This window comes from Saccopteryx bilineata, chromosome 1 (genome assembly GCF_036850765.1).
Source record: "Saccopteryx bilineata isolate mSacBil1 chromosome 1, mSacBil1_pri_phased_curated, whole genome shotgun sequence".
In the NCBI taxonomy this organism is placed as follows: domain Eukaryota; kingdom Metazoa; phylum Chordata; class Mammalia; order Chiroptera; family Emballonuridae; genus Saccopteryx; species Saccopteryx bilineata.
In genome coordinates, this window is record NC_089490.1 from 121160648 (window position 1) to 121188423 (window position 27776).

The 27776-nt window shown below is 39.1% G+C and overlaps 1 protein-coding gene across 1 annotated transcript in view; it reads right to left on the reverse strand.

The window, feature by feature from the left end:
- Positions 1-18430, reverse strand: part of GYS2 (glycogen synthase 2) — a 63697-nt gene extending 45267 nt beyond the window's left edge. Inside the window, exons 1-4 of the mRNA XM_066264613.1 lie at positions 17962-18430; positions 6457-6638; positions 3100-3291; positions 980-1162 (exon numbers count right to left, since the gene is read on the reverse strand). Of these exons, the coding sequence (XP_066120710.1) occupies positions 980-1162; positions 3100-3291; positions 6457-6638; positions 17962-18082 (678 nt within the window). The 5' untranslated portion in view covers positions 18083-18430. The remainder of the gene's footprint in view (positions 1-979; positions 1163-3099; positions 3292-6456; positions 6639-17961) is intronic.
- Positions 18431-27776: the final 9346 nt, after the last annotated feature.

Sequence of the window (27776 nt, forward strand, 5' to 3'; positions counted from 1 at the left end):
GTGCAGAGGACCCGGGTTCGATTCCCGGCCAGGGCACATAGGAGAAGCGCCATTTGCTTCTCCACCCCTCCGCCGCGCTTTCCTCTCTGTCTCTCTCTTCCCCTCCCGCAGCCAAGGCTCCATTGGAGCAAAGATGGCCCGGGCGCTGGGGATGGCTCTGTGGCCTCTGCCTCAGGCGCTAGAGTGGCTCTGGTCGCAACATGGTGACGCCCAGGATGGGCAGAGCATCGCCCCCTGGTGGGCAGAGCGTTGCCCCTGGTGGGCGTGCCGGGTGGATCCCGGGCGCATGCGGGGGTCTGTCTGACTGTCTCTCCCTGTTTCCAGCTTCAGAAAGAAAAAAAAAAAAAGAAAAAAAAAAAGAAGAAAAAAAACCAAACAACTGAATAACTTTGGGTCACAGAGTCAGGCCATCTTCTCTAGTGAGCAGATATAACTGTTTGGTCACCTAGGACCCACATCCCTGTTTTTAATAACTTTTTTCTCATTTGATCCCAACAAAAAATCCACCTATGCTTTGCAGAGTGACAGGAGAAATCTGACCATTTGTTCACTTGGAGGGTAGAGGAAGTGAGGCTCATGGTGCAAGCTCTAGGTCTATAATTGTGGTTCTCTATCTGCCACTCTGAGCTGTGTGCAGATCCAGGATCCTCCCAGCATTTCCCAAGCTCCAGGGTAAACAGGAGCCCAACCTTGTGTCTATATAGTCTTACTCTCACCCAGACCCTTTGGGTCTGGGATCTATTGCTCCAAAGCAGAAAAATCTCACCCCTCACTGCTACAATCTACTGCATTTTGAACAAAGTTACACTCTATGAGCTCTCTGTCACACTGGGGCGGATTTGTCATGGATATCGATTAGTTAAAAGGGCATTTCTGCCATCTGGCTGGCAGATGAAATGTCAAGATCAATACCTCTCATCTTTTAGCTTCAGGCATCAGAAAAAAAGATGGTGAGAAGGAAGGAGGTAGGACTATTTACCTTATCTAGATGGTTGTAGAAATCAATGTTTGCTGCACAGAGATACCTCCCAAGCTGTGTGGCGTGAGTGGTAAAAATAGTAGCAATAGGAAGTTTCCGAGCTCGAGAAAGAATCAGTCCAGTCCCAGCCTGCCATTCGTGAAATTGGGCAATTACGTGTTTACCTTCGGCATGGTCTGTCACCTAAATCAAAAAAAGAAGCATTTAGAAAAGTTGTTGAAGCTTGATCTTGCTCATGACCCACAGCCTAAGTAAAATTATTGTGCCTGTAAATTTTAGCACAATTTAAAGGAATCTAAATGTGAAGCATGCAGGTTGAGCAAGTGTGTTTTATAGCAGTGGTCCCCAACCTTTCTTGGGCCACAGACCGGTTTAATGTCAGAAAATATTTTCACGGACCAGCCTTTAGGGTGGGACAGATAAATGTATCATGTGACCGAGACAAGCATCAAAAGTGAGTCTTAGACAGATGTAACAGAGGAAATCTGGTTATTTTTTTAAAAATAAAACATCGTTCAGACTTAAATATAAATAAAACGGAAATAATTTAAGTTACTTATTCTTTCTCTGCGGACCAGTACCAAATGGCCCACGGACCAGTATCGGTCCACAGACTGGGGTTTGGGGACCACTGTTTTATAGAATTCAGTGCACGTTCATAAAGCCCAGCGTTTCTCACACTTAGCATACATCAGGTCATCTGGAAGGCTTGTTAAACACTAACATGGGGGCCTCATTTCCAGATAATTTAATTCAATGAATCTGGGCTTGGGGCAGGACTTTGCATTTCTTACAAGTTTGCAAGGGATGCTGCTACTGACAGTGCAGGGAAATATTCTCTGAGAACCACTGACTTAGGCTAAAACCTTTGTATTTTAAGGTATCTGCTCTTTGCAAGGTTCTTCACAGCTCCTAACAACTGCACAGATCAATGGCCCAGCAAGACAGGTGATATAGAAACAGGAGTTGCCCAGAAAAGCCTTAGGATTGCTTCAGTGTCTTTGTTTACACTTTTAACCAATGACAACATCTCTATTTCTGGAAATGCTTTACTGTAGAGGAAGTTGGGGCTCTCACTTTTTGTTTCTTTTCCCTCTGTTCTCTTTAACAAAAAGGATGACAGCAGACACACACATGTGTGCTTGCACACACTTGCAGGCTGACTTCAGCCCCAGGCGCAGTGGGTCAGGGAGACAGTTTGCAGAGAAAGAGTTGACACTAACGGAAACTAAAACAAGAGTTCATATTTGTCATTAGGCCAGACCTGTCAGCACCCTCACCCTTCTTCTCCTATTCTGTCACTAACACAAAGCAATAGGACTGCTTTTCCACTTTCTCCTTAAGTTTGAGACAGCCCTTGATGGCTATTGGAATACAACTGTACAGGGAAGAAAGACAGGCCAAATGAAACACACTCCCAACAAATAGTTCTCTGATTTGTCCATAGAATACACTCCCACTTTGCTAGGGAGGCTCTTCTCTTTCCATCTGATTTTTTAGGTTAAGCATCATCATCTTGAGATAATGCAAAGAAATACTACTGCAGTGCTTTGAGGACTTGAGTGTACCAGCTTGGCTCATTTAAAAAGGACTAGTTTCTAATGTTATTATTATTATTATTATTTTATTTATAGGATATTTCACTGTTATGAATTTCTTAACACCTGCTGGGATCACTTTAGCCTTTTGCTAATGAAAACATCTAAAAGTCACTGCAGTTACACAAGTACTCATGCATAAGCAAAACCAGATATTTCAAGCTATTTTCTATTCCCTTGATTTATTCATATATATAGTACATGATGCATACTATTTTTTTCTAGCATATATTTTGAGTGTGATCTATGTAGCAGATAATATAATTTGATTTTTTACACATAATTCTATTTAAACCAGACACAAAGTAAATATTAATAAGCATTAGTATCACTCTGTTTCACAGGTTGATATTTTGTTTGAGGAATGCTGAATATTTTCTTGGAAATGTACTAAGACAATTAATAATGGCATCATTTTAAAATTCACTGAATCTAGAGGTCATGGGATCATTGCTGGGCAATGCTGAACACAGAACACAATTGTGCTGCTCCTCTGTTGCATGACTATACAGAAAACTGTACCTCTTTTAAGAACCAGGCAGTTAAAGATCCAAATATCAACATATCGTTGGCTTCTCGGTCGTGATTAGGGATGCCGACACTGCATGCTTCCCAGAGGTCACCTTTCCACCTGTCCAAGTTCCAAGCCGAATACCCTATGTCAAAGAGCACCACGTAAGGATTGCCTTCTATGAGCCATCTTCCAAAATGTACCTGCCGTATAAAGAACACAATGCCTTGAGGTAATGCTCAACAATGAATAGGAGGAGATGTATCTGTGCTTAGAAAGTGTGTTATTTAGAACTCAGTAGCAGATTACATATGCTGTATGGAAAACTGTAGTGATACCAGAAAACATTTGGTATATGAGCCTGAGGATTGAATGAGCTTGCCTCCATTCATCTAAAATCCCCCATTCTTTGCTTTTCATTTAATTTGGTCATTCAGAAACCTAGTATCTATCATATCATCACTCTTGTGAACTTGAGATCATAGTTTTAGGATTAATATTATAGTCTATGTTTGTTTTCATGATAGAGTCGTAAGGTGAACTGCTCTGTATCTGTAAGAACTTGCAATTGGATATAATTTCTACTGTCACTTATGATTTTTTATGCCATGGGACTTAAAATAGTTCCTGCTAGAGAAAGTTTTTTTTCTGTTGACAAATATTTATAATTTTTCTTATTTTTCCTATAAAAAATATGTTACTCAAAGTATTTTTCAATCTGGTTACTGCCAGAAATCTTAATTAGATATACCTATTGCCTAAGATATATTACCGCATTAATCTAGCAGGTCAAAGTCTAATTCTATTACAGTCTTCAAACTGACTGTCCATCAATTCAACTATTAATTACTTCAGTCTGTTGCAAAATTACCCCCAAGACTTTTTGCCAACTTGCCCCATTGCACAAATGCTGAAATTTAACAACACTGAATCTCCATCTGTTCAACTTCCCATACTTTAACTCAGGCTGCTGAAGGTTGCTGGAGAAAGTCACAGTCATGTAGATTTGAGACACTAAAAAGTCATGACTATACATCAAAGATGTCCAGAAATTCTATTTATTCCTTGAACACTTTTACAGAATTTTTTCCTTCAAATTCTCTTATTTTAGCACTTGCCTCCTAATTTTTGTAAGATGACCTTTAACTTTAACTTCAGTATGATCATCAAAACGTTGAGTGAGACCATACTGAGCTCTTCATCAACTTATCCCTGTACATTCATCCTTGATTTCTTGTTTAAGTGAAAGGGGAGAAGAACGATGCTCTCACAAGTGCTTTGGATCTTGTTCCCGCTCCCATTCCCAGTGGCCTTACTTACTTCAATCATCCATTTCTTCTGAACTTTCAATCTCTCCCTATCTGCTAGATATTCTTTTAGGCATAGAATTATAGCCAGGTCTCACTTACATTTAATAAAGTATTAATTCTCTCATAATCACAACTTTTATACTTTTTTATCACCACTCATTCATTCTTCAACCCACTGGCATCTGATTTAGCCTTCCCTTCCTTAGAAGGTGTATTTAACAAGGCAGTGGTGGGATTCAAATAATTTAACAACCGATCTCTGCCCTAATGACCGTTTTAAGTATTAAAAACGATGTACCAAAAGGTAGTTTATTTATTTCATGCATTGAGCACTTAAATAAGAACAATTAAAGAAGTACAAAAAACTAGATTATTTTATAAGAAAGAGTTTTAAAATATTAATGGAAGATATTAAATAATACCTGACAAAAAACAATAAAACGGTTATTTCAGATATTTTCAGTGATAGCTTATAACCTCTGGTTGTTTGGCACTTTCTCCTTTACATTATGTATTTGTTTACTGAAGTAATATACACAAGGGTATTAAAATGTGGTATTTCATCAAAGGTACAGAGTTTTATGAGATGAATTAATAAATATTACAAGCATAGTTCCATCAAATATTTTTCACCTACAGACTGAATGAACAGTAGTACTACAAGCACTTAGAATGCACTGTTGTGCAGATGAATGTTAAAAAAGCGTAAAGAATATAAATTTGTGGTTTCCACATTGGGCGCCCACCTTAGAGAGAACCCTGATTACAGGTAACAACTGTTCGCCAAACTCAAGGTATTGGTTCTGCCAAACTGGTGTAAACTGGCTGAATCCCACTACTGAAACAAGGTTACCACAAATGACCTTAATATTGTCAAACCAAAATATTGCTAAAGGCTGGTTCAATTCTTTGTTGACTTAGTCCCATCATACTTGGAACTCTTCTTCTCCCTTGTCTTGAATTCACTGTTCTTGTAGCGATGGCAACAAATTAACAGAAACCTAGTGGCTTAAAACAACACAAATAATTATTTTATAGGTTTGGAGGTTATAACAGGAAGTTGGTCTTATGGATTAAAACAATATGTTGGCAGAGTTTCATTCCATCCGTAGTCTCTAGATGAGAATCTATTTATGGCCTTTTATAGTTTCTAGAGGCTACCTTCATACCTTGGCTCATGGCCCCTTCCTCCATCTTCAAAGCTCATTATGCCAACTTCTGCTTCCATTGTCACATTTTCTCTCTGATTCTGATTCTACTGCCTCCTTCTTATAAGGACCCTTGTGATTAGATTGGGCCTTCTCTTATTATCAGGGTAATTTCCCCATCTCAAGATCCTTAACATAATCACATCTACAAAATCAATTTTGCTACATATGGTAACATTTTCATAGGTTCTGAGCATTAGGATTTGGACATCTTTGGACTTACATTACTAGCTAAGCTTCTACTTTTGCAATCTCTGACTTCTTTTTTTTTTTTTACTGAAGGACTTTTAAAATTTTTTCTTTATTTATTGATGAGAGAGAGAAAAACATCAATTTTTTGTTCCACTTGTGTATGCATTCATTTGTTGATTCTTGTATGTGCTCTGACTAGAGATCAAAACTGCAATCTTGGGGTATCAGGACGATGCTCTAACCAATGCTCTGCTTGGCCAAGGCCAATCTCTGACTTCTTTTAATATAGATATTCTAACGTGTTGACATTCCCAAAGTTTGGCTTAGAACTCCTATTCTATAAACTCCCACTGAATAATGTTATCAACACCAATTATATCAACTACAATTTAGACACAAATGACTTTTCCAACAATAACTTTACTTTATGCCTTCTGCTGAGCTCTAAACCTATTATACCACTAGACATTTCCTTATGGTCTTCACAAGGTTTCTAAAAAATGTGACTATTTAAAATCAAGTTCATCATTTTTCTCACAAACCAGCTGCTTTTCCCCAAGTAGATGGTCTTCTCTTGTAAGTCAGTGTAAATTGTGTCTACTTTCCCATGACGGTTTATTAAGACTTGTCAAGGGAAGTGTCCGTCAGTACCCTTTACCTGGCAGCCATGTTTATTCATTGTGTCCATCGCTTTTCTAATAACATCATTTGCAGGTTCACACTGTTCCACTTGAGTCTTCATATTTTGCTCAAAATATGGACCAATCATAAAATAATTGTCTCCCCATTCATCTGCTGTTATTCTGGACTTTGTCTGAATCACAGTGTAGATGCCACCAACTGTTGAAAAGAAAAGGTTTCATTATCATTCAGGTTGGTAATTCATTTTAAGTGATAAAGACATAGAAATGAGTTCTAATTTTTGAGTAAGTATTCAGGATCTATCTAGCACAAGGGTCTATTTAACTTTCTAAATGAAAGATTTTAAAAGACACTAACAAATAGTCACTATTAGTTCAATTCATGCATACTTTAAAGCTTCTTCTGGGTATAGGCCAAAGAACAGCAGAACAATTACAAACATTTCAAAGAAATTTGAAGAGACAATTGGAATAAAACAGTACTTGGCTTAATGATCTATCCATACTAAGGTGTCACAGTTGGGACAAATAGCCATTGTCAGAACACATGTCCTCAGCAGCAATAGTCACCTCCCACTCCTTCTCCTATAGTGGTCCAAGAAGGGACTAATGTATGTCCAAGTAACAACCACTGTTGAATTTATGAGCAAGTCTCCCAAGCTGAAGAGCCACTTCCCATCTAAGGTACCAAGTAAAGAAGCTTTTGTCAAGAAGAAAGAACTGATAGATTTTGAGGGGAAATGCTTGGCCCAATTCTCAAATCAAACCCAATGACACAAATACAAATTTTTATACAGCAGTTCATTTTCCCCCCTCTGCATTGTGGCCACCAATGTTAAAGCACAAAGCCAAAAAATATGTAAACTATTGAAAAATATATATACCCTTGGATCCAGCATGTCCACATATAGAAAATTGTCCTGGAGGAAAACCAAAAGAATGCCAAAGGATATGTGGACAAGGGTGTTTATTGAAGTATTATAATGTTGAAAAATTATAATCAACTTGCCTGACCAGGTGGTGGTGCAGTGAATAGAGCATCGGACTGGGATGCGGAGGACCCAGGTTCCAGACCTCAAGGTTGCCAGCTCAAGCGCAAGCTCATCTGGCTTGAGAAAAAAATAAAAAAAAATAAAAAGCTCACCAGCTTGGACCCAAAGTCGCTGGCTTGAGCAAGGGGTTACTCAGTATGCTGAAGGCCCATGGTCAAGGCACATATGAGAAAGCAATCAATGAACAACTAAGGTGTTGCAACAAAAAACTGATGATTGATGCTTCTCATCTCTCTCTGTTCCTGTCTGTCTGTCTCTATCTATGCCTCTCTCTGACTCTCTCTCTGTCCCTGTAAAAAAAAAAAAATCTAATCAACTTAAATTGAACCAGTTAACTCATTTAACCTTGAGAGAGGAGAAACCAGAAGAATGCAGGAGAGGGGAGCCTACAATGTCTGTGATCTTATGCTCAAGCCAATGAGCTCAGGGTTTTGGACTGAGGGAGAAAGGGCTGACTGAGAAAGTTTGAAAAGTAACAAACCACAACTGTAGCCCCTGTTATCAGTTCCCTGAAATAAACATGCAGCACCAGCAAGAAAAAGGGGATATGTGAATAGTAAACAACAGACAGTCCAAACCTCCTCTCTTGTCCCCTCTCCTCTAAGAGACACAAAAGTCATGTAGGTCTGCAGACAAAGACTTCAAAGAAATCAGGTACTTGTCACATGAAAACTAAAGCTGTGAAGGTATATTAGATTCAGAAAAGCTAACTTTGGGGAGCTCGTGCTTTGGTGCTACTAGCCCCATGGCTACTAATAAAGTCTTCTTCCTCCATCAAGTTGTCTACATGTCTATTATCCTTCGTTTGGGAGCCATTTCTTGCTACAACCTAAGGTTCAATTAGCTCATCTGGCCAATGGCAGTAAAATAATACTTAGCTTAGAGAAAAGAACAGGTAACAACAACAGTATTAAAAACTAAGCCTCAGTTAAAAAATAGTATTTGATTAAGTACTAAAAAGGATAAAGAAATAATTATGGCAGGTGAATATCATGGGGAAGAATTTTGAGTCAGAGGAAAGGGTTAGAGCCAAGACCCTGAATAGGACCCTGAATGGAGAGTGATAGGCCTTCAAAAAGAAAGGTCTGAGGGGCAATAACCAGGCAGGAACAACAGAGAAGGCCAAGGAGAAGACCTTCAGTAAACATAAGCAGGCTATTCCTGTGCTGGCTCTGAACTGTCATCTTGTATGACAGTATGAAAACAGTCTGAATCAATTTCTTGAGCAAAACTTTGTCTCTGAGGTATAGGCAAGGGGATGAGTCCAGAAATTCTGTGTGAAATCCCAAAGCTAATACAAATCCTGGCACCAATCTTCAACTCCATTTCCAAGAACAATTTGTTTGGTTTATAGACAAAAAAACCAAAAACAAAACAACTTCTTATTTTTCATTACCATTTTTTTTTGTATTTTTCTGAAGCTGGAAACGGGGAGGCAGTCAGACAGACTCCCACATGCACCTGACCAGGATCCACCTGGCATGCCCACCAGGAGGCGATGCTCTGCCCATCTGGGGCATTGCTCTGTTGCAACCAGAGCCATTCTAGCGCCTGAGGCAGAGGCCACAGAGCCATCCTCAGTGCCCGGGCCAACTTTGCTCCAATGGAGCCTTGGCTGCAGGAGGGAAAGAGAGAGAGAGAGAGAGGAAGGAGAGGGGGAGGGGTGGAGAAGCAGATGGGCGCCTCTTTTGTGTGCCCTGGCCCGGAATAGAACCCAAGACTTCCGCACGCCAGGCTGACGCTCTACCACTGAGCCAACCGGCCAGGGCCTTTTATTACCATTTTATATAATGTATTTCAATTCATCAGGATATAGGGTCTGATAGCTACTGCATCCCTTAAATGTCTTGTTTTGGTAGCTGAGACTCTAAGTAATAAATCTGATCGATAGTTACAATCCATAGCCAAAAGTTAGAATTTCCATCTGTGAATTTGTCTTTAAGCCTGAGCCACTAAAATATACTTTTTGGTAAATTACCCTTTGAGAAGTAAGACACAAAAGACAAATGTTGATACTAATATATGACACTAACAAGATTCATTAATTTATACTTCTTTTTCAAATTTTCTCAAGTGTTTATTTTATTGATTTTAGAAAGAGAAAGGTAGAGCGAGAGAGAGACAGGAACATCAGTCTGTTCCCAGTATGGACCCCAACTGGGGACTGAACCGGCAACCTCTGTGTTTAGGCATGATACGCTAGCCAACCAAGCCACCCAGCAAGGGCAAGATTCATTAATTTATAAAATGAAAGAGCTAACTTAACTCCCAAAATGTAAATATTACATGCAAGTAATTTTTATATGAGCCTACATAAACTTATTGCCTTTAAAATTTTTCTTTTTTTAAAAAGGGCTTTCTGACTGTACCTAAAGGAACTTAAAACTGTTACTTGAGTAGAGTATGACAATAAGAACACTATCTAGCACAGCTCAGATGGCAGATGATGAAGATACTTTGAAACACATGAAGAAGATCTGCAAATCCTGTAGGCAGAGGCTTCCAGACTGGAATAGAACAGACCTGATTCACCTGACCATTCAACAACAATTTTTTATTTTATTTTATTTTATTTTTACAGAGACAAAGAGAGGAACAGACAGGGACAGACAGGAAGGAGAGAGATGAGAAGCATCAATTCTTCGTTGTGGCTCCTTAGTCTCTTTAGTTGTTCATTGATTGCTTTCTCATATGTGCCTTGATCAGGTAGCTACAGCAGAGCGAGTGACTCCTTACTCAAGCCAATGACGTTGGTCTCAAGTCAGCAACCTTGGGCTTTAAGCCAACGACCCTTGGGCTCAAGTCAGCGACCATGGGGTAATATCTATGATCCCACACTTAAGCCAGTGAACCTTTGCTCAAACCTGATGAGCCTGCACTCAAGCCAGCAACCTTGGGGTTTCGAACCTGGGTCTTCTTGCATCCCAGTCTAATGCTCCATCCACTGTGCCACATCCTGGTCAGGCTCAACAACAAATCTGAGTCTACATAAATTGATGCCAACATCAAGTATCCCTAAGTATTTCTCCCAATTCCAGAAAATTTTATAAACTGTCAAAACTATTTGTTGAGGAAATACAAATGTAAAGAAATAGCTTGCAAGGGCAGCTAAAAATAACTTTTCTTTAAAGCATGAGTCACATTTTAGCAACATTTAAATATTTATATACTCTTTATTTAGATAATTTTTCCTCTTCTGTTGACTTATTTTCTTCATCTTCATCTTATTGGGGGGGGGGATATGTTAACAAGTTTTGATAGCACATGTTTATTAAATGCCCTATTCACATTTCTATTCTTGAAAGCTCTTTTATTTGCCATATGTGTCTTGCCCAGAGAGTTTAGAACATCTTTGTTTGTTAGATTATGAGTTTTAAATTTAAACACACTTGTGTAAATGCAAACACATTTTTATTTGCTAAAGGATATAACAGAGAACAGAAATTCTTCATTAATAAAAAATTGTTAGATTTTGAAATTGAAATGTTAAGATAAACATAGTTAATCAGTTTGCTACTTTCTTTTCTGATTTGAAGACTTCAGTCTTGATAAAGATAGTCCCCAAAGAGCCTTACATTGTTAGTCAATACTATGGCTATGTTCTTTCAGTCTATCAGGAATAAAAACGCAAAATTTAAAAATAACAGTCCATCCCATATTAGCTGAGACCTGATTGTAGATAATTCTTTCCGTGCAGACATCTCTCTGTACAGTCTCTCTGCGAAGAGAAACTCTAGCTGCATTTCATATGCTTAAGCACCAATTTAGCCTCTTTCTTTCTTATATTTTTATGCCAAATATCTTTGCTAGATTTTTACTCTGTATCACAAACTTCTCTTTTGCGTGCCAGTTATAGGTAAGTGTGATGATATAGACATAGGGTCGTTTACATTTTTCAAATGTAAAGTATAAACCAGAGGTTCACCAATGTATATTTTTAATGAATTATTATTTTATTGTACCTCAGTGTAGGTCACTGAATTTGGACTTACCCTTTACTTTCAAACATGTACTTTGTATTTTATTGATCTATATATTTTTTTCCAAAACAACATGGGAGCTATCTTTAGTATCAGGGCAAAGTAGCAGGACTTTCATAAGAAAGAAAAGACGAGCTCCTGCAGCATATATGACACTGAAGTAGCTACAGCCCCAAGTTTTCATTTAAAACCACTGCTGATGTTGTTAGAACTGGGATTCCGCCTGACCAGGCGGTGGTGCAGTGGATAGAGCGTCGGACTGGGATGTGGAGGACCCAGGTTCGAGACCCCGAGGTCACCAGCTTAAGCGTGGGCTCATCTGGCTTCAGTAAAAAGTTCACCAGCTTGTACCCAAAGTGCGGGCTCGAGCAAAAGGGGTTGCTTGGTCTGCTGAAGGCCCGCGGTCAAGGCACATATGATGAAAGCAATCAATGAACAACTAAGATGTCGCAACAAAAAACTGATGACTGATGCTCTCATCTCTCTCTGTTCCTCTCTGTTCCTATCCCTCTCTCTATGTCTCTGGGAAAAAAGAAAAAAAGAGAACTGGGATTCCAAAGCAGCATGAAATATGACGATGGCCAAAATAAGGCATTTTATATATGCATATAAATTAGGAGTATCTTCACTATTTTTTAAAATGTTTCAAAGTTATAGAATTTGGAAGTCATATTAATTCAGTATGCATAGCTAATTATCTTACCCTTCTGTCTCAAGATACAGTTGCAGAAGCAGGAGTAGTCATTACACAGTTAAAACATTAATTTTTGAGGCAGCAGGGCTGGTAGAATAGAAAGTAAATATTATTGGTAATGATGGTCAACAAATGTCTGTGTGCCCAGCACTTTGTTGGGTCTGTGGTTCAAATCAAAGCAGCTGCAGTCTCAGACAGTGGAAGGTGAGACACTTAGAGCAAGGCCATGTGCGCGCCCCACCCTGATGACACCGCAGGGGCAGCCCCACGTTTTATACAGTATGGGCTCAGATGTGGCAATCAGGATAAAAAGGAAGCAGGGGGACTATGGCTTTTCTTAAAGATATGTGTGTGCCAAGCATGATTTTTCCATGTGGTGTAGCTTAAGATGCCACTGACGCGGCCTCTGTACATCCAAACTGGGCAAAGGGACGTCTACCCTTAACTGCTGTGTTCCCCATGAGGGTAGTAACCCTGTTTCACATCTTTTTTCCACTTTCTGCTTTTGTGTTTAAAAACTGACTATAATGTCAAACCCAGTATAATGAATAATCCAACATACTCATTTCATGAGTAAATTTTATAAAGAAATAGTAAGCTAACACCTACAAAGTGTTTAATGCTAGGAACTGAGTGATTCACAACTGGTATTTATTTTAGTTTTCACAGTATCATTACAGGTAGATGTTATCATTATCTTTGCTTTTAGCTGGGAAAACTGAGGTGCAGAGAGGCTGTGAGATGGGTCCACCATCACGCAGGTAACGAAGAGGTTGGGATTCCAATTCAGTTTGACTCCAGAGCCCCCAGGCTGCAGGCAGCAGGACTGTTAGCGCCCATTGGAGCCACATATTGATGGATCTTTAAAGAAGTTTATAAACTTCTTTAGATCTTGAGGAGGCTGGAATCCTTTCTATTCAGCTCTAGAAAAATCCATTTGGAGGGCAATACTTACAGAAAATAACTTTTTAATTTTGGTTCTAGGCACTTCTGAGTTGATGAAAAAAGTAACCCAGGGGTTTAGAGGACATTAGAGCAACAGTTCTCACATTAGTCATTGAGACCTTTGGAATATCTGACAAAAACTGTCAGTCTTCTCCAAAAGGAAGCACTTACACATAGGGATACATATTTTCAAATACAATTTTATAAACTCTTTTTCAAAGAGTTTGTAAACTCTTTGAAGTTCCTTTTATCAAGGTCCCCACCTTTAGGACACTGGACTCAGAATAATCAATTTGCATTTATGGTCAATTTCTACCATGCTATTTTTTATTATAGTTTTCTGAGTTTTTCCATATACCATTCATTCCATGTGACCCAGAGCTATGGAGACTAACTTAAGGAGGGAGTAAGCAGAAGTATTATGTCCATTAATACTCTGGCTTAAGGCTAAAACAAATTGTTTTTAGTTGATTTTAGAAGAGATACATTCATTTAGTGACTAAATTATAGAAATGTTCACATGTATTAGCATTTGTTATTTGTGAAAGTGCTGATTTAACTCTTTCTAGTAATCCTAAATATCCTCAACATAATCATTGATCCATAGTCTACAATGATTTACGCTAATCTATGCAGAAGAAATGATTATATTAAGAGGTTTGTTCCAAACTAGTTAGAAGCCCTCCCCTGCTGCACACATTACGTAGTCTAGAGCATCTGGTACTTATTCTTACTCATCACGTATGACTTTAATTGCATGTTTAATGCCTGTTTTTCTTCAAGTCCAATTTTGGAAGACTTGGCATCAATCATCTCCCCGTGCCTGACATGTAATAGACACTTAATTAACCTTTATTGAATAATAAGTAGATTATAATAATAAATTGATGAATAGAAGCAATAAATTTTAAGGGTAATATGAACAAATGGAGAAGGTTATTTTGAGGTCTGAGAATTAGTGTTCAATAATTTAACTCCGACTCTCTTATTTGTTATTTTATACATATTCATTGTTCATTGGAAAAATTCTAGCAATAAGGGTTTCCCCCCCTCCAGTCTTTTAGAAATCTTTTGTTTTCTTGGATATAATTACATATCTTGCTTACCACCACAAAACATGGTGAGATTGCTGAAGCATATTTCATTCAGGAAGAAACTGATATTCAGATAGTATATGGGATATTTTTACAAAATCTCAATAATCTATAATCTGACTGCAAGTCCTGTGTTCTTTTATCTATAAGAAATTTCCTTAGGCAATGGATGTTTTCATTTTTTTTTCTTTCTTTTTTTTTTTTCTTTTTTTTTGTATTTTTCTGAAGTGAGAAACAGGGAGGCAGAGACAGACTCCTGGATGCACCCAACAGGGATCCACCCAGCATGCCCACTGGGGGTGATGCTTTGCCAATCTGGGGTGTTGCTGCTCTGTTGCAACTGGAGCCATTCTAGCACCTGAGGCAGAGGCCATGGAGCCATCCTAAGTGCCCAGGCCAACTTGCTCCAATGGAACCTTGGCTGCAGGAGGAAACGAGAGAGATAGAGAGAGAGAAAGAAGAGGGGGAGGGTGGAGAAGCAGATGGGTGCTTCTCCTGTGTGCCCTGACCAGGAATCAAACCCGGGACTTCCATATGCTGGGCCGACGCTCTACCACTGAGCCAACCAGCCAGGGCTTGATTTTTATTCTTGTGTGGTAATTAAGAAGAGCAGTTGGCTCTGGCCAGTTGGCCCAGAGTGTGGAAGTCCTGGGTTCGATTCCCAGCTGGGACACACAGGAGAAGCACCCATCTGCTTCTCCACTCTGCCTCTCTCTCTCTCTCTTCCCTCCTGAAGCCATGGGTAGAATGGTTTGAGCAAGTTGGCCCTGGGTTCTGATGATGGTTCCAAAGCCTCACCTCAGGAGCTAAAAATAGCTCAGTTTCTGAGCAACGGAGCAGTGCCCCAGATGAGCAAGCATTGCCCCTAATGGGCTTGCTGGGTGGATCCCAGTCAGGGTACATGCAGGAGTCTGTCTCTTTGCCTTCCCACCTCTCAATAATAATAATAATAATAATAATAATAATAAGAAGAAGAAGAAGTAGACTCAGAGGAGACTTAACTGCTAGTCCCAAATCTGCAGTTTACTTGGTCATTAGTGCCTGCAGATGTCTGTTTCATTTATGAGACAGAGGAGTTAGATTCATGACCTCTAAAGTTCCTCACAGCATGGTGAACTGGAAGGAAATTAAAGTTCAAGTAAAATTTTATTTATTTATTTATTTATTTATTTATTTATTTATTTTTGTACTTTTCCGAAGCCAGAAACGGGGAGGCAGACAGACTCCCACATGCGCCCGACCAGGACCCACCTGGCACGCCCACCAGGGGGCAATGCTCTGCCCATCTGGGGCATTGCTCTGTTGCAACCAGAGCCACTCTAGCGCCTGAGGCAGAGGCCACAGAGCCATCCTCAGCGCCCGGGCAAACTTTGCTCCAATGGAGCCTTGGCTGCAGGAGAGGAAGAGAGAGACAGAGAGGAAGGAGAGGGGGAGGGAGGGGTGGAGAAGCAGATGGGCACTTCTTTTGTGTGCCCTGGCCGGGAATTGAACCCGGACTCCTGCACGCCAGGCCGATGCTCTACCACTGAGCCAACCGGCCAGGGCCAGTTCAAGTAAAATTTAAAAAGAAACTATGGTGTCAATGTATTGTCAGAGATGAATACAATAAATTCTCATTCATATAAACATCTCTAAAAAATTCAGACTTTAATAGATATTAAAATAAAGATAATGAGTATATCACATTGTGGGTCTCCTTTTGAGATGACAAAATTCCCTTTCACTTGCATTGGAAATAAAAGAAAATAAGTATCAAAGGCAGCATAGAGGTTGAAAATAAATATATATTCTTTCCCTCATATAAAAGCAAAAATCCCTTTGAGCACTTTCGATGTGCCAGGCACCATCCTAGGCCTTGACATCGGTGTGCATGTCATTGGGATACAAGATCCATAGATAACAGTCCTCATCAGTGTGTGCCCAGCACCAGAGGATAAGCATAGTTCCACTATACTTGCTAAATGAACAGAACAGAAGGAAGAAGAAAAGGTTCTCTGTTCAGGTATTGCAACTCCCACACACATGTTCTGAACTGTTTCCTGGTGCTAATAAGGTCCTCTAATATTTTTCCACTAACAAGTTATATTCTTGAGTTCCTGCTTACTCTATTAAACAAACCTTTATTAAAGGTACAGCCTGAAATTTATGTGTAATGGAGATGGCTCAGGAATAGTGGACATATTTAAAAACCTTAAGACAGGATAAAAAGAACACTAGACACAGGTATTCATAAAATACTTCACTTCTCCATACTAAGGTTTCTGTCCTCTTTGCTTTCTCCTCACTAAACTGCACAGAGAAAGACTGCTTTGTTCCCTCATACTCACTCTGTATTTCTGCATAGGCAGACTTGAATTTTTTTTTAAGTGAGAGGTGGGGAGGCAAAGAGACAGAGGCTTCCCCTTGTGCCCCCATGGGGACCCACTTGGCAAGCCCTCTACCTGGCAATGCTCTGCCTGTCTGGATCGCTGCTCTGTTGCCGGCAACTTAGCTATTTTAGCATCTGAGGCAAGGTTATAGAGCCATCCTCAGTGCCAGGGGCCAACTTGCTCAAACCATTCAAAATATGGCTGCAGGAGGAGAAGAGCCAGAGAGAGGGGTGGGGGAGGAGTGGAGAAGCAGATGGTCACTTCTCCTGTGTGCCCTGACTGGGAATCAAACCCAGGACTTCCACACACCAGGCCGATGCTCTACCGCTGAGCCAACCAGCCAGAGCCTCAAACTTGATTTTTCATTTTTATTTTTTGAGTTTTATGAAAATGTATACATGAGAACTTTGAACATTTAGCATAAAGAGAATATCTGAACAGATGCCAAATATAGTTCCTCCACTTTTGAGATTCTGCTGGTTCTGATTAGCCAAAGGGAAGTAGTGTATCGTATTCATGTTGTCATTTCACATCTTTTAAATTTCACAATTACTACTGCCTTTTACCCTCTAATCATTTCGACAAGTCCGTCATGACATGGACAAATTCAACCTTCAAATCTTACTTTTCTTACTAATATTCCCTCAACATTCTTGACACTTTTAAGCTAGAGAATATCAATCCATAAGAAATTTCTCTCTATAATTTTACAGATACCTTTCTTATTAAAATACTTTAGGTTGAGTGCTCTACTTTGTCTTCTCCAATCCAGCACAATTGAGATTATACCTTTTGCAAAAAATTTTAAATTTGACTTTTAATTTGACTTTTTTTCTTATTTTATAATTTCTATGTAAATATTATTATTAAAAAACCTTTTGTTTTTAATAGGAACTCGATATCATGCCTTCTGAGCTGATTCTAAGTTAAAACTTAATTCCAAGCTAATCTTGAATTATCAGAAACATTATTAAATATTTTATATAACAGCTATCAGTATATGGGGTTAAAGTTTCTAACTGGTTCTGCTCAGGTACAGTTCTTCCTAAAATAAAGTACAAAATTGTACTTTTTGTTGAAAAAAGATCATAAACCAAAAAAGCAGATATTAACTTTTTATTTCTATTTTGCCATAACATGGATTTCAACTTTTAATTTAAATGCACATTCTCTGGCAAAGACTAGTATTTTCAACTTTCCCTTCAACACATATACACAAGTCTAAGTAAGTTTTCATTGCCTGTTGAAATAGACATGGTTAAATGTAATCTAAACTTATGTTCAGTTTGAATACTCCTTACTCACTGACGATTCATTTCATTAATTTATTCCCTAATGTACATTTTTCAGCAATCTGTCAAATAGCCACCTTCAGGACCAGTACAAACCTTTATTGGTTACTTCCCAAGAAACTTCAAAGAGCAGTAAATCTTCCACGGGAAGTTCTTCAACTTCCCACTGGGGAAGCCCGCTCAGGGATGTCACAGATAGGGATCGGCCTCGGAGCATTCTTCTTCCCGTCCTCTGACACTTGTTTGAATCACTCTTTACCTTAACTGTAGAGATGTGCGCTTTAGAGATGTGGTGGTTCAAAGTTAGTGGATCTCAGGCTTGGGTAGCTTCTCATAGAACTAAACCACAACAGAATGAAAGCTCACGTGCTTCCCAGAGAACTCCCGGTTGAAGGAGGAGTTGTCAAGTTCTCTCTGCAGTCTTTCTAGGTGGGTCCACTGAGAACAATCAGAATTTACCCAAACAGCTGGTGAGGTATCACAAGTGAAAATCCTCAGCCTGGGGTTTAGGCAAGCACCCCCTCTGAATAGTGGCACCCTCATAGGCTGATCATGATACATGTCCAGACCTTTAGCCCTTGTCCTTTTGACCAAATTCCTAGACTCACACTGTCACTAATGCTTATTTCATCACTTCCAAAGTGATCCAAGATTAGCAATTCCCCTTATAAAGTTTGTGTAGATCACATATAAAGTTGACGGGGATATGTTTCTATGCTTTTAACCACTTTATATTTCCTAAGTATTATTCTCTCTTTTGATTCTCATTTCCAGAGCATTAAAAAAATTGTTCCTGGTTATTTTATTCAATAGCACATCTGCAAGTTTTGTTATGAAGATAAGTATAGATTTTGGCTTTCTTATCTGATGCAATTACTTTTCTTTAAAAAATTTCCTATGAAAAAGTATAAATATAAGTGTGTATTTGGGTAGAACAAAGAAAGTAGTTTTGACTTATCAGTGATTATAAGATCATTTTAATGAGATAGTAAAAATTAATTTGAGTCCTATTTGTGAATTTACCTCAAACATTTTCAAATTAATAAATTTAATGGATATAAACATATTCAAATATAAGGAAAATGCAAAATATGTTAGGTTCTGAAATATTACCATAATCTGCTTGCCAGTGTATGCCATATATTTACTTTTTTATGTGCTTGTATGTATGTAAGTATGTAGGTGCTAATTTATTTACACACACACAGACACATTCTATATTGTCCTTAAATGGAGTAATGGCATTCACAAGCATGCTTAATTTTGAAATATCTTACTTTATAGATTTAGTTTACAATCAATATTTCACACTATCATTGGGCAGTAGAATTTAAATTCACACAAAATAAACTTCATATTAGAATTACAAGCTGAATTCTCATAAAATAATTAATTTGTTCATACCAATACTATTTTTATCTTTACTATTTATTATTACTATTTGTTACTTACTAGTATACTTTTATTCGGACTAGCCATTTTTGTACAGTTGTCCTTCTTGATTTAAGCCTTATTTTAATGACTTAAAATAGATAAAATCATATTTCATTATCTGATATAAATAAATCAATGTACATCAAGTAGATTAAGTGTCTTTCATGAGTTCCAACATATTTGATTCTTATCTTTGTCTGTAAAAGTAAATGTAAGCATATAGTTAGTTAGTCATTCAATTGGTAAGAAAAAAATGTCATATAGTTAATTAAAAAGATTAGCACTAAAATATACAGATAGGAGCCCAAATTGTCAAATTGACTTTCTTCTTCACAAAATGATTTGTTTTGTTGACATAACCTCTGTGAACCCTATAAATACGAATTCCAATAAAACCAAACAGAAGGGCATGCTGACAAGAAGTGAGAATGGGATGACAGGGTGATGGTAAAGTCAAGTTTGTGGTGTTTAGAGTCAGAAACCCTGATATGGGTTCTTCCAGGAATAAAGCCCCAGGATAGCCAATTCACAACATCCAAATTACGCTGTAACACATTATTCCTTTACAGTGAGTGCCAGGTACCATGTGCTTGGCTGTAAAGTAACCATTCTTGGAACCCTGTCCAATATTCCATTATCAGTTTGTAAACTAAAGCCAATATCTTGAACAAGCTTTGGTTTTCCCACTAAAATAGGAATAAGACTATTTATGTAGGGTACTTAATATAGTGCATTATATTAAACAATTTAGTAACTTTCAGCCTTATTTATAAGACATATAGTAGTCTATTAAAAGCATTTCTTAGTAGATACTACTGCAGAGAATCAAAATTAAAAAAGAGGATTATTTTTCTTTAATTTTTTGAATATTGTTCCACATGGATATATTATTTGGTCAAATAATTAATTATATTTTGGGGCAAAATGACCTTAGATCAATGATAATATTATAATGACATAGTACATAAAAATAAGTTACATGTACAGCAAAATAAGTAGCACAATGAATTCAATTTTGTACAAAAAGTATACATGCATATCTACTAGTGGAGTATATATAAATAAAAGATTAAAACAGATAGATATAAATAAAATTCCTGCAATGATTTTCTCTAGGTCTGTGATGGCAAACCTTTTTATAAAACAGCCCACTTTTACAGTGCTGGTCAACCTGGTCCCTCCCGCCCACTAGTGGGCGGTCCAGCTTTCATGGTGGGTGGTAGCGGAGCAACCAAACAGCGTCGTGACTGGCCCACCATGAAAGCTGGAACGCCCACTAGTGGGCAGGAGGGACCAGGTTGACCAGCACTGCAAAAGTTGGTGATTTTTTTTTTCTTTCAGGGACAGAGACAGAGTCAGAGAGAGGGATAGATAGGGACAGACAGGAATGGAGAGAGATGAGAAGCATCAATCATCAGTTTTTTGTTGCAACACCTTAGTTGTTCATTGATTGCTTTCTCATATGTGCCTTGACCGCGGACCTTCAACAGATGGAGAAACCCCTTGCTCGAGCCATTGACCTTGGGTCTAAGCTGGTGAGCTTTTTGCTTAAGCCAGATGAGCCCGCACTCAAGCTGGCGAGCTCAGGGTCTCGAACCTGGGTCCTCCGCATCCCAGACCGATGCTCTATCCACTGCGCCACTGCCTGGTCAGGCTGAAAGTGTTGATTTTTATAAAAAGGTTTGCCATCACGGCTTTAGGTGGTACTGATAATGGTCAGTATTTATGTTCTATTTTTTATTTACTAGTATTCTACAATTTTCTGCAATAAGCATGTATACATACATTTATACCATGTACAGAATAAGTAAAACAGTTTTTGAAAGTTTAATCAGATACCTCATGATGATTTCATTCCTTTCCACTCTCATTATATTGATATTTTGAAAATCTTGGTCCTTGGCTGTCACTTGGGGCTTTGTCGCAGGAACCAGCACTATCTGCCACACAGCATCTCCTTATGACCCTTCAAAGTAGACTTACATAAATAACTCTTGATTCTGTTTTCCCAACATGAGGACACTTTGCTAATTCTCTGCTTTTTAGTGGTGAATTCCTTTTGTAAAATTGCTCCCTGAGTCAACAAAGGTGAACCAAAGGGAACCACATGAAATATGTCCATGGACTAGATCTTCATTGATCTTTTATATATGGATGAACCCCCTTATTTCAGACATATGTGAAAAGAAAAGCATTCATTTATCCAATAAGATCTGGAGGGGAATTGGAGAAGGTTCTCTGCTTCTCAAATTCTCTGAATATCCCTGAATACTCTTCTCTAGGCTTTAAACTAAAAGCACAATTTGGTGAGCTAAGAGTGGAAAGAGAGCAGTCATCTAGACAGAAAGGGAACTGCGATTTCTCCAAAATGAGAGAAGGTGTTTCCAAAGTTCCTGTTTCTTAATTTCACATACACACTAACATTTTATCATTTAATAAAAATAGGTGAGAAGACAATGAGCAAAAAGTTAAGATGTGCATTTGGTTTCCTTGGTAAGTATTCCAGCAGAGGTCACTAGATACATTTAGGAAACCACACTTACATTGCCACCATCTTGGAAATCTTCAGGATTACAAAAACTTCATTAGCCTGCACCTGCATATCCAGAAAGATACAGCTAATGTATTTGTGAGCACTTACTATGTGCTACTATTCTAGGAGCTAAAGATATTTTCAATGAACAGTAGTCAAGTCCCTGCCTTCGTGTGAACAAATAGACATTAATCATGTAAGAAAACAAATTGTATTATTTCAGGTGAATCTAAGTTACTGAAGAAGAAAAACTGCAAAATGGTAGTGTTAGATTTGGGTCCAGGACCCCTTTTAAACTCAAACTTGCCTCACCCAACCTCCCCACAGGGGCAACTTCCTCATTAAGAGATCTTCCTCATCTGACCCCTTTCTCTTAAGCAAATCTTATTCCAAGAGGATCTGGGAAGTATCCCTAAGGCAAAGCATTCAAGAGGAGCCTGAGAGTTGGGAAAATGAGACAGCCTGTGACCAAGGCCATAAGCCAGGATATACTAATCTGAGCATACCAGCTGCACCTCTATGTTAGCAGGTGACTGCACTAGTCCCTATATCAAACAACCCCCTCCCCACTGCAGCTTGGGGCTGACGCCACTAAGGTCTTGGCCCATCTGTTTATAGATGCATAAAAATGTTTTTTATAAAATTCATCAGGTGCCCTGGCCGGTTGGCTCAGTGGTAGAGCATCAGCCTGGCGTGCAGGAGTCCCGGGTTCGATTCCAGGCCAGGGCACACAGGAGAAGTGGCCATCTGCTTCTCCTCCCCTCCCCCTCTCCTTCCTCTCTGTCTCTCTCTTCCCCTCCCGCAGTAAAGATGGCCCGGGCGCTGGGGATGGCTCTGTGGCCTCTGCCTCAGGTGCTAGAATGGCTCTGGATGCAACAGAACAACGCCCCAGAGGGGCAGAACATCGCCCCCTGGTGGGCGTGCCGGGTGGATCCTGGTCATGTGAATGCGGGAGTCTGTCTGACTGCCTCCCCGTTTCCAGCTTTGGAAAAATGAAAAAAATAAAAATAAAAATAAATAAATAAATAAATAAAATTCATCAGGCCTTGTGTGTCCCTTCTTTGGCAACCTAACAAGTAAAAAGTGCCATTTGAAAGAAATTGGTGCTTTAGTTGGGAATGGTAAAAAAGACTGCTCAGAGGAAGTGACATTTGAATTGAGACACAAATAATGAGAAAAGGACAACACTTGAAGATCTGGAAGGAGATACAGCAATGCCTTTAACACTTCCAGGGACTGAATGAACACCAATGTATCTGAAGCCTAGAGCATAATGAGAGAAAAGCAGGGAACAGATCACAGAGAAGCTGGTAAAGCACTTGCATTTTATTCTAGTTGTGGCAGGGAGTCATGACATGGATTTAAGCAAGTAATGCGATCTAATTCATGCTCTGAAAAGATTTCCCAGTTTGCTCTAAGAAGAATGGAATATAGAGTAGGGCAAGAGAGGAGTCTGAGATGATAAAACAAGCATGTTTAAGTCACAAATTTTAGAATATGGAACTTATCCACTACATAGATAACATTGGGGAACAAAATTTTTGTTGCATCCAAAAAACTCTTGTTCTTACCTAAGTCAAGTGTGCTGATCTAAAATCTGACATTAGTTTTTCTCTGTAAGCTACAGGTTTTTTTGCAATTCAAGATTTATGTTTTTATCCTATTGTAAAATTTTCAACATTTAGTTTAACATAATGAAGTAGAATGTCTTCTTGGGCATCATCTTTGTGAAAATATAATAATTTATATAATGCAGTAAATACACTAATACACTAAAAGATATGATTGCATCAGAATTTGTCTACAATTTTGAAATAGAACATATTAAAACACTTATTTTAAATTTGCACAAAACTTATTTAAATTCTATTCAGGCAAAGATTTGCGTTTGTAGTTCCTGCATTTGTGTATTTGTTGAGGACAATCTTGTTTGATGCTCCAGCAGTAGTCTGCTCATCACTAATAGCTCCAAGATTTTTGGGAAATTTATCATGGTGACTCTTCAAGAAGTGAATCTTAACGCTCATATTACATTACATCCTATGTCGCAGAAAATTAACAGCATCCTTTGAACCAGAAGTTCATAGTTTTCTGCTCTTTTGTTGCCAAGGAAGCTCTTTGTAACTGCCACAAAAGACTGCCATGCTGCTTTCTCCTCCTTATTCATCTTCCTGGCAAATTCTTTGTCACGTATGAGGGTTGGAATTTGAGGTCCATCTAATAACACCTGCTTTTATCTTCTTGAAAGACAAGGCAGGAAAAGCAGAAATAATATGTTGAAAGCATTCACTTTCTCTATTCAAAGCCTGAACAAACTGCTTCATTAAGCCAAGTTTGATGTGAAGTGGGGGGGAAATGATCCTGTCTCGATTAAATAGAGGTTCATTCACAATATTTTGCACCCCTACTTCCAGAGCTTCACATTTCGGCCACTCCTTCTGTGTCCATTGTTTCTCCCAAGCTCGGTTGTCCCACAAACACAGAAAGCAAGGATACTTCATGAAACCTCTCTGTTGTCCTAGCAGGAAATTTACCATTTTAACTTCCACACAAATGATCCAGTGATGCTCCTCATACTTCAGAAAGTCGAGGAAAATTTTTTTTAAATTATTTATTTATTTATTCATTTTAGAGAGGAGAGGGAGAGAAAGAGGGAGAGAGATAGAGGGGAGACAGAGAGAGAGAAAGGGAAGAGGAGCTGGAAGCATCAACTCCCATATGTGCCTTGACTAGGCAAGCCCAGGGTTTTGAACCAGCAACCTCAGCATTTCCAGGTCGACGCTTTATCTCAGGGGTCTCAAACTCGCGGCCCGTGGGCCCGAGTTTGAGACCCCTGCTTTATCCACTGCGCCACCACAGGTCAGGCAAGGAGGACAATTTTTATGTCATTATAATCTTCTCGCAGATGAATTGAATAACCAACTGGAACCACTGCATAAACATTACTGTTGTGTAGGAGAACACATTTCAGATTCCGTTTAGTGCTGTCAAGAAATAGCCGCCATTCTGTTGGACTGTAAGTGGTAACACCTAGCTGGCTGAGAAGACTACTGATATCATGACAGTAAACAAAGTGTTTGTCTTTGGGAAAAAAGTCCACAAAAATTTGTTCACGCTTCCTGAAATGGGATACTTTAGCTGACTAGTGAAGTACATTCTTTTCTTGAAGTCTGGAGGCTAATAACTCAGCTGCTTTCTTTGATAGGCCCAAATCTCTTACTAAGTCATTCAATTCGGGTTGGCTAAACTGCTGAGGGGTTAATGACTGCTTGGCATCAGAAAAAGACCCTTCAGATTCTACAACCGTTTCCTCATGCATTTTTTTTTTTTTTTTTTTTTTTTTTTACAGAGACAGAGAGAGAGTCAGAGAGAGGGATAGACAGGGACAGACAGGAACAGAGAGATGAGAAACATCAGTCATTAGTTTTTTGTTGTGCATTGCAACATCTTAGTTGTTCCTTGATTGCTTTCTCATGTGCCTTGACCGCAGGCCTTCAGCAGACTGAATAACCCCTTGCTCGAGCCAGTGACCTTGGGCTCAAGCTGGTGAGCTTTTGCTTAAACCAGATGAGCCCACGCTTAAGCTAGCAACCTCGGGGTCTCAAACCTGGGTCCTCGGCATTCCAGTCCGATGCTCTATCCACTGCGCCACCGCCTGGTCAGGCTCCTCATACATCTTATCAAAATACACTTGATCACCATGTTCACTTTCTTCGTTCTTAGTAGAAATAAAACCATTGAAAACTGGAATCAGCAGTGTCTTATAGTGTGGGATAGGTTGTATTGCTGAAGCAATATTAGGATATGTGATCATATGCCATTTTTTCAGATATATATTTTTTATCAGATAATAATTTTTTACATTTAAAAACAACTACAATTATGTAAAAGTGATGTTTTTAAAACATTAATTGCCTTGTGGTTATGTTCAATCCAAGAGTTGTTGCCCTTTAACTCCAATTTAAAAACCAATGCACGCCATTAACTGTAACAAAAAGAAATTAAAACTGTATAAAAACTAGAGCATGCACCAAAAAATGGATTTCAGAATTGGAATCAGCGATGCAGAAATATATAGAAACAGTTCTAAAACCTCATACAACAGAAAATGGAAAAAAAATTGTTTCCCAAATTATAATCTTTTCTTCTAAATTTTATAAAAGCAGCAATGAAAGTGAGTTATTTATCATTTAATCTTTTCATTTAAAAATTTTTTAAAAAGTACTTTTGTTTTCCGAGGTGCTTCCTTACATATTTCATTTCTGCACTCTTGCCTGTCCGTTGTCTGTACATTATTATGCATGTGTTGCTGTTAAGACTGTAGACCTGAAACAGGAAGTTCAAGTTTTATGGCAGAGGCCACAATATGGTGCTGAGTTTGACTCAGTACATACAGCGTAGAACAGAAGTTGCAATAATTTTTTTTTTTTTTTTTGCAATTTTCTGAAGCTGGAAACAGGGAGAGACAGTCAGACAGACTCCCGCATGCGCCCGACCGGGATCCACCCGGCACGCCCACCAGGGGGCGACGCTCTGCCCATCCTGGGCGTCGCCATGTTGTGACCCTCCTGGGTGTCGCCATGTTGCGACCAGAGCCACTCTAGCGCCTGGGGCAGAGGCCAAGGAGCCATCCCCAGCGCCCGGGCCATCTTTGCTCCAATGGAGCCTTGGCTGCGGGAGGGGAAGAGAGAGACAGAGAGGAAAGCGCAGCGGAGGGGTGGAGAAGCAAATGGGCGCTTCTCCTGTGTGCCCTGGCCGGGAATCGAACCTGGGTCCTCCGCACGCTAGGCCGACACTCTACCGCTGAGCCAACCAGCCAGGGCCTGCAATAATTTTTTAAAAAATAGAGATTTCATATAAATCTCTGGATTTCTGTCTTGAAAAAAAAATCTAGATCTTATTTGCATATTGTAAAGCCAGTATTCACGGCCGCCATCAAAGCCACCTGGCCAATGCAGGTTCAGGTTTGATTCCGATTGATTGTAAAGAAACAATTGAGCCAAAAGCTGGTGGTCTATTTCGATTTAATCCTAGCTCGCACCTGGCAAGCAAGTAAAAACACACAGTGGGAAACACTTCCCTTTCTATTTAGGGATCCCAAAGCCACTGACTCATCTGAGTTTTCCTAGAATCCAAGGCTCCCACCTCTTTGCCTTCATTTGGCTGCCTCCTCTCCTCCACATGGCCTTTCTTTGCCCTGCTAGCCATGCTTTAATAGAGAGCATGGGCTCCTTCTCTCCATAGAAACGTGGCCACTCTCCCCCCAAAATGGCCTCCTGGACCTCCTTTTAAAACCTTTTGGCGTGAAAGCCCTCCCCCAACACACATTAGTATAACCAAGTCCCTTCTCAAGCAAGAAAGTCATTAATATGACCTTGGTGACAGGCAGCACCATCTTTAACAAAAAGAGTGAACAAAACCAGAAAATACTGATTTTACAACTCATTTGCCCGACACATACCTTTATGACAACCATCAGCTGGAGCTGGGTAAATGTGTCTTTTTGGCCATCACTACAGTCACCTTAGTATCCATGGGGCTACTTCACTCATTTACAGCAACAGTCAAGTCCCTAAATGCACAGAATTCTTAAGCTTTTATTATTTTTTTCTATGCACATCTGGAGTTACTGATCAAGAAGAGGTGAAAGAAAGAGGAATTATCTTTAAATAAACCCCGTAATGTAAACTGACAATGCCCATCTATCCGAAATATCTTTAATACTCATTGGAAGATAATAATAGGAATTTTTTACCTTAACTATTGAGATTATTTTAATGGCAGTATAAATGGAATCTCACTCAGACACCCAGAATTTATTTTTGGAATAGAACTTTGTTTTGCTGTGCCCTGTTCTCTGGTTTTATTTTAAACTCTTCTCAGTACCAAAGATGAAGAGATTTGGAAAGGTAGTTTTAGCCTCTGTGGAGAAAGAGATGAACGA